Below are 8141 nucleotides of genomic sequence, written 5' to 3' on the forward strand. Positions count from 1 at the left end.
AGAGAAACCACATACGAGTCTACTAATACCCCAGTGACTGGTAGTTGCAAAGTTACTTATAGCTAGTATGTCTAAAGTGTCATATAAATAAATAAATGTCTGTCTGCAGAAAAAATAAATAAATAAATAAATAAAACATTAAAGCAACGTCAACCTGTAAGTAAAAGCTTCCTCACTGAATTGCGACAGTATGTTCTGACACTTCCTTGAGTAACCACTTCTTCTTTCAATTGTGCTGAAGTCTGGAGTTTTTGCAGCGCTCTTTGACGACTACACTTGTTTGAGAGTCAATTGCATGGATTTTTGTCCATAATGAAGTTCATCATTTTTTTTCATCTATGTACCTTTTGTGAGATTCGTTTCATAACATCAATTATAAGGTTACATTTTCTAGCCATAGAAGCTGACATGGCATTAAAATGGAAATATGTATCTGTCAGCAAAGTCTTTAGCTACTTCCGTGTTGAACTCTGTGTTGCTTTTGTTTTATTAATATATTTAAAAAATATGATATAAATATAAAATATGTTTTACAGAATAATAATTGTAATTGTAAAATAATAATAACTCTACTTTAAAATTGCTGTAAAATTAAAGCTGTATGTCTAACCAAGTTATATTTCAAATTTGAAGTTGATATCACAAAAATGTAACCATTTTCACAGGGTGAATTTTGAGTTTAAAGCTTCCCAGTGATGCCTATATGATGGAACTGCAAAAATATTGATTTGAAAAAACAAACAAAAATGAATTACAAGCAGTAATTTTAATGTGGTGTTTAACCGTGTTTGAGAGCTTTATGTCTTTGTTTGTTCAGAGTTTCACACTTTCATAACTACATACACTGGAATAAATGGACAGACGGTTGAAGGGATCCCAGAGTTTTCTGCTGTAACTACACTGGATGGACAACAGATTGATTATTATGACAGTGAGATAAAGAAGCTGATTCCCAGACAGGACTGGATGAAGGAGTTTACATCTACAGACATGTGGAAAGAAGACACTGAGATCAGAAAAGAAGTACAGCAGATCTACAAATTAAATATTCATGTTCTAATGCAGCGATTCAATCAGTCACATGGTGAGTTAAAATACTTTATACTACAGTTTCAGATGTCAAAATGACCTTATACATTAAAAATAAGCAGATTTTATGGTATCTCCTTTTCTTCTTCAGGTGTTCATACGTATCAGAGGATGTATGGATTTGGTTGGGATAATGTGACTGGAGCTTCAGAAGGGTTTGATCAGTACGGTTATGATGGAGAGGATTATGTTGCCTTAGACATGAAGGCGCTCATCTACATCGCAGCTGTACCACAGGGAGTAATAACAAAGATCAAGTGGGATAATGACAGAGCACAGCTTTACTTACTCAGTCAATACTACCAACTTGAGTGCGTTAACTGGTTAAAACATTTCTTGTCTTTGAGGAAAGTGGATTTAGAGAGAAGAGGTAGCTTGTCTTTGAGAAATTTACTTTGTTCAACAAGATGACGTGTTTTATTATAATTAATGAGTTGTTTGTGTTTCTCTTTCTTTTCTCATGAATTACTTCATTAAAACAAAATGTAGATGCATTTATTTAACTGATCTGATCTGAAGAACTAATATTTTCCTCACATTTATCTCAATCTTTTTTTTAGCTCCTGAAGTGTCTCTGTTACAGAAAGATCCCTCGTCTCCAGTGGTGTGTCATGCCACAGGTTTCTACCCTTCATCAGTGACTATCACCTGGTTAAGAAATGGACAGGATCACTATGAGGATGTGGATCTTGGAGAGACGCTACCAAATGAAGATGAGACCTTCCAGAAGACATCTACCCTCAATATTAGACCAGACGAGTGAAAGAAGAACCAGTATGTTTGTATGGTAGAGCACAAGGCAAAGACCATCCGGAAGATTCTGACTGAGAATGAGATCAGGAGCAACAGAGGTAAGTTTTTAATAGTTGTTTTTACACCTTTTTTAATGCTTTTCATTCATATTTTATCTAAGTAGCTGATGTAAGATGTTATATGTTAATTATTACAACTAAAACTGAAATGACTAAAATGTTTGATGTTACAGAGAGATGATTATGTTACATTTAAGGGGGAAATAAATGCTGCTGCATGTGCAACAAACATAAACAACCAATGAGATGGGGATAACTCAAGAATTAACTTGATGTAGCAAGATTTAAAAATATACAATAATTAACCAGTTGCATAAACTTAGCCACTATGTTAAGACAGTGGCTGTGTCTGAAATTGTCCCATATACCCTATATAGGGCACAACCATTTAGAAAGGGAACTCACGTGTGTTCACCACGATACCAAAATGTACAATCAAGAGCAAGAGATATAATTTTGAACTCAAGCATTTTTCATCATATTTTTCCAAAACCAAATCTCTTAGGTAATCATAAAAAGTTGTTCATTTATAAAGAATTGTTCATTTATTTTTATTTTTTTTATTTATTTTTTTTCTAAATGAACAACTACATTTAAAGGTAACTGTATGTTTTCATTTACTTTCACTTTCAACAGAAATGTGGTTTGTTCCCTTTCAGTCGGTCACTCCGAGTCACATCGGATGACCGACAAAATTGGGATCTCGCCAGAGAGACCAATCCACTTCAAGTGTAACTAAATGAGCCAATGGACATTGGCATGCGATTATTGCCTCCAGCTGCCACTGATCACAGCGTGAGGCAGCAGGTGCACCGCATTTCATCCTTTCGCTTTGGAGCCGAGTGGTAGTGGTTGAAGCTACTGCTCTCCCTTTCCACAAGAGAGTGTTCTGCGAGACGAGTGCGGGCATTACAGCGCATCAACGGTGGTCATGTTGTACGGGAGAGAAAGATCGTCTTCCTGCTGACAGCCACACTAGGAGTGTGCGGTGGCTAGCTCCCCTGCGTGCTTCAGCACTAAAAGAGCATTTCTCTAAAAGTGCAATTTCTCTAAAAGAGTAACATGGGTGATCGCGTCTTTTTAAAGATCTTATCACCCTTGCGTTTCTGGGTGTGGTCGTTTCCTGGCGCCTCAGGACAGTCACGATCGCTGCCTCACATGTTTGGGCATTCAGCATGCTGAGGATGCTTTCATGGATGGTTCATGTTCTTCTTGTGGGGACATGACCATCTCGGAGTTGCGTAATAGACATGTCAAATGTCCCTCTGCAGCGATCCAGCGTTCGTCCCGGCACCCGGGGTAGCGCTGCATCCGGTGGAGTCAGAGTTCCCCAAGTGGAATCCTCCCCCGCGTCCCGATCCATCGAGGCTGGAGGAGTGGTTTCTCGGTGGGGGTCAGTGCCCCCCTCCGGTGCCATTCTTTCCAGAAGTGCATGAGGAGCTTACAAGATCGTGGAAGGCACCTTTCACTGCCCAAAACAAATCTTGTGGCTTCTCCGCACTCACCACCCTCGATGGTGGGGCCGCTTTGGGGTACGCGGACATCCCCTCGGTGGAGCGGTCTGTGGCCATGCAACTGTGCCCAGCAGCTGCTACCACCCTGCGGGGTGACCCGTGTCTCCCCTCACGGGCCTGTAAGTATTCGTCAGGTCTAACTGGCAGTGCTTATAGAGCCTGTGGGGAGGTGGCTTCTGCCCTCCACACCATGGTGTTACTGCAGGTCCACCAGGCCAAAGCCATGAAAGACCTGCACGAGGATGGTCACGACCTGGCGGTTCTACATGAGCTGCGTGCTGCAACGGACCTTGCGCTTCGAGCGACGAAGGTGACCACACAGTCTCTGGGTCGTGTGATGTCCACGTTAATGGTCCAGGAGCACCATCTCCGGCTGTGTCTCGCTGACATGAAGGAGCAGGAGAAGGTACAGTTCCTGAACGCTCCCGTGTCACAGACTGGCCTTTTCGGCGACGCTGTCGAGAGCTTTGCCCAGCAGTTCTCGGCAGCCCAGAAGCAGACTGATCAAACACATCATGCGCCAGAGAAAACCTAATGCTTTCACTCCGGCTGCAGCCCCTCAGCCTGCTCGTCGCCGAGGGTGCCCCCCTGTGGCCGTGGCCACCCCCGCTCCCGCGCAGCAGCCTTCCACCAGGCAGCGTCGTGGAGCCGGTCGCAGGCAGGATGCTCAGCCCCACCAAACCTGACTGAAAATGGACAGGCCGGAAGGGCACGAAAATGGACAAGCGGAAGGGCACGCTTCCCAGTGTTATCCAAGTCCTACTGTTTGGGTTGCTCAAGGAAAAACAGTACTTGACCTTCTCTGTGTAGAGCCCGGTCCTATCGTCTGCCTTATAGGAAGGATCAGGAGGCCTATACAGGGCACTGGAAGGGGCAGCTCCTGTGGCGCTTTGGTAGGGATCCCAATTTCATCGGTCATCTGACGTGACTTGGAGTGACCAACTGAAAGGGAGTGTCTCGGTTACGTATGTAACCCTCGTTCCCTGAAGGAGGGAACGGAGACATCACATCCCCTCGCCACAGTCGCTGTACCACCGCAGAGCTGCTGGGTCACCGGCTCGGCTCCTCTGCGAAAGCATGAATTAATGTGGTGCACCTGCTGCCTCTTATACTCATGCTGTGATCAGCGGCAGCTGGATAAAATAATCGCATGCCAATGTCCATTGGCTCATTTAGTTACACTCAAAGTGGATTGGTCTCTCTGGCGAGATCCCAATTTCGTCGGTCACCCGACGTGATGTCTCCGTTCCCTCCTTCAGGGAACGAGGGTTACATACGTGACCGAGACGATCTATTGTGTGGATAAACACTATGAAATAGTTAATGTTACATGAGCAATTGAGCCATTTTTGTTTGTTTGTTTGTTTGTTTGTTTTTTTTTTTGTTTTTTTTTTTTCTAGTATCAGCATGATTGTAAATGTGATATTGATTTTTTGCAACAGTTCAGCAAACAAGAAGTTAATGTCTTCATCTTTGTATCAGTTCACAGTGAATGCAGCAAATGCTTGTGCTGTGAATTTAATGTGCATTTGGGAATGCAACATGTCCTAGTTACGCATTATTTTCATATGAGCATAATTTCCAACATGCTTTGTGGAAAGAGGTGTGAGTCCACATTAAAGTAAAGGTACAAGTCAATGCAAAAACTACTTACTCTGTTGGACACTGAAAATGTGTTGTAGCTCTTCATTTTGGATTGCCAAAAAAAACAGTTTGTTATATTCTAATCGCTGAACACATGCAGACACACTTTTGACAGAGCTCCAGTGTCCTTGTGTAATTCAGACACTCTTCTGCTATTAGTTTTCATACAGGCTCAGAATTAAAATATTAATGATAATAGCGTTTATTGACTGAGCTGATCTCAGTTTGATGTTTTTATTCCTCAGATTCTGAACACTGTTGTGGTTCTACTGAAGCTGTGATCCGAATGGTCCTCTCTGCTCTGGTGGGCGGGGCTGCTGTCATTAAGCTTTTTTGAGATGCGCCGTGCCTCGCCTCGCCCGAAATGTAGGCGAGAGTAGGCGGCTGCAGTGAGGGGAGGAGTGAAATAAGCGCAGTCAAGACGGACAGTTCTGCCCTCTCGAAGTGGAACAGATACCTACAAGATCAAAGTTGGATATCACATTATTCTCACTCGTATGCTGTGCTACTGATAAACATGATATAATTTCAGTTCTGTTGCTTTTATATGAATATAAATATGATGAACAAGACACTCAAAGTGCTTGCTGTTTAATTCCATACGAAAGGCCTATTTATCATCCATTTTTATTTTAATTCAAACGTGTATTTCAGATTTTTATAGAAAATATGACAATCACATATCTCACATAGAGATCGCCCTGCTAAAAAAAAAAAAAACAATAGAAGCCCAGTAGAAACAATCACAGAAATTCTAATGGCTTCCATTAAAATACCATTATAAACCATTAGCTTTTTCCAGTAAAACCATTACAAAATTCCTTTTTGTAGTGTGTTTTGGGCATTTTTTCCAATAGGATTTAACATCCCACCAATAGAATCCATCACATACCAGCAGACACCATTATAGTTTCCATTAAAACCAATACATTTTCTGTTGTGTTTTGGGCAGGGTTCTATTTATTTATATTTTTTTCAGCAGGGCGCACTGTCATAGTGTTTGGGAATATTCATGCACAATTTAAATACATAATCGCCTGAAACCAGATTAAAAAAATAAAACATTTTAGAAGAGAATGCAACATCACGGTTGTCTGAACCAATGAGCATTAAGCTGTGTCGTCAGTCGTTTGCCATCATGCTTTTGATCAGCGCAGGTGGTGGAGAGCAACTGCGCGCAACTTTTTTATGCCTTACATCAGAACAATACAACAAGTAACATTCAAATGTAAAAGAAAACATAGAAAAAGATGAACAACATTAATATAATGAAACATAGCATACCTGCTTACAATATTATGAGTTCTAATAGCCTTTTTACTTGTGCAATTACATAGGACTTTACAATGCAGCTTGAAATCGTTTATAAAATGAGAAAAGTTTGGTTTGGAGCCTGACCACTTCATTTTATGAATATGAAACTTCCCCATTAAAATTAACAATTGTATGAAGTATGTTTTATCTTTATCAAATCCATGATCACCAAAGTATATTATTACATCAAATCCACACAGCTGCAAAGAAATGTCCAACATTTTCTTAATAAATAACTCCACACCAATCCAAAATATTTTAGTGTGTATAAAGTGAAAAAATAAATGAAAAATAGTTTCCTTTTCACCTTTACAGAATTTAAAGCGTTCCAGCTGGATATATTCTACACATTATTTTAAAAGAAACCTCTTTTACTTTGTTATTAATTTTATAGAATTGTTATAGAATTTGTCTACTGTTCCCCAAGCTTTACGCCAATTCACATCTCCAAATACAGAAGACCAGAAAAGGTGAGCTGGAGGATAAACAGTGTTATTAAGTGTATTCCTAATATAGTTATTTGAGAGTCTATTTTGTATAATATTTGTATTACCAATAAATATTTTACTCTTGATCTCTTCAAAATTCAAATCTTTCTCCTGTGATGCACTTCTGAGAAGGGTCAAAACTTTTTGAGGGATTGCATCCATTACAAATGCAAATTCCTTAGGTCTAACTGGTATTTTAAATGTATTCAAAAATTCCTTATACGTTAATAAAACTCCATCATTGTTTAAGAGCTGGCTAACTACTATAATATTGTTTTCAAACCAGTAATCAAAATATAAAGATTAATTTTTGTATAAGATGTCTTTGTTTTTCCAAATATAATACTTCATTGGTGAGAAATTATGTTTGTAGGCCAGCGTCACCATAAGGGCTTGTTTATGAAATTTTGCAAGCTTAACTGGTATTTTTTTCAATTGTTACAAACCATCTTGAAATCATCATCAATAACCTTGGCTTTATCTTTAACACTATTTAGAAAGTTATTCAAATCAGAAGATAATTTAGAAGTATATAAATCTTTATAAAACAGCACATTTTAATTTTGGGGTGAATTATAGAGATGTGATTGTGTTAAATGTATGCTAGGTTTTAAATCTAGATTTAAATTGACAGCGTGTGTCTAGATATTATCAACTGGCCAAACTTTTTGAGACCATAATGAATGTAAAGGACTAATGCGATAGGAGCTCGCTCAAGTCCAGAGGAGCTGAACCATTCAGGGCTTTATAAGTCATCAGCAAGGCTTTCAAATGTATGTGATGTTTAGAAGAGAATCAATGCAGTACTGACAGAAGCGGGCTAATATGGTCCCACTTTCTTGTTCGTAAGAACTCGAGCTGCTGGAGTTTGATTATTAAACCTGCAGAGCAAAAACCCAGTAAAGCATTATCTAGCCTTGAGCTCATGAATGCAGGATTTAACTTTTCTGTGTTTGACAGTGAGATGTTTTTAAGATGGAAAATGCAGTTTTACAAATGCACAAAATGTGGCTTAAACAAATCTACGTACACACTAGAGTTTCAACTAGAGTTTCAAAAGAGTTAATTTGCTCAGATTCATCAAAATACCAAAGTCAATCAAAAGCCAGAGATCTCATTATGAACTAAAATATTTATCTTCAAATTTCCCAGAGACCAAATCTCAGAAGCAGTCAAATGCAATTTTCTCTAAATTAACAGTTATATTTGCAGGTTACTGTGTTAACATTAATGTGTGAATTTAGTTGTAGCACACAAGCAAAAATAATAAATGGACCACA

The 8141-nt window shown here is 39.4% G+C and overlaps 1 protein-coding gene across 2 annotated transcripts; it reads left to right on the forward strand.

The window, feature by feature from the left end:
• Nucleotides 1–234: 234 nt before the first annotated feature.
• On the forward strand, nucleotides 235–6860 carry LOC131530761 (major histocompatibility complex class I-related gene protein-like). 2 transcript variants are annotated; one of them, XR_009268479.1, is made up of 5 exons: nucleotides 235–349; nucleotides 818–1084; nucleotides 1181–1459; nucleotides 1650–1940; nucleotides 5305–6860. XR_009268479.1 is itself a non-coding variant. In XM_058761198.1 (4 exons), the coding sequence occupies exons 2-4, from the start codon at nucleotides 967–969 to the stop codon at nucleotides 1850–1852; spliced, it is 600 nt and encodes a 199-aa protein (XP_058617181.1). In that variant the 5' UTR covers nucleotides 235–349; nucleotides 818–966; the 3' UTR covers nucleotides 1853–2382. The 2 variants fall into 2 exon arrangements, 1 of the variants encoding a protein (XP_058617181.1); XM_058761198.1 differs by lacking the exon at nucleotides 5305–6860 and having other exon boundaries at nucleotides 1650–2382.
• Nucleotides 6861–8141: the final 1281 nt, after the last annotated feature.

Source organism: Onychostoma macrolepis, chromosome 22, assembly GCF_012432095.1.
Source record: "Onychostoma macrolepis isolate SWU-2019 chromosome 22, ASM1243209v1, whole genome shotgun sequence".
Classification (NCBI taxonomy): Eukaryota; Metazoa; Chordata; class Actinopteri; order Cypriniformes; family Cyprinidae; genus Onychostoma; species Onychostoma macrolepis.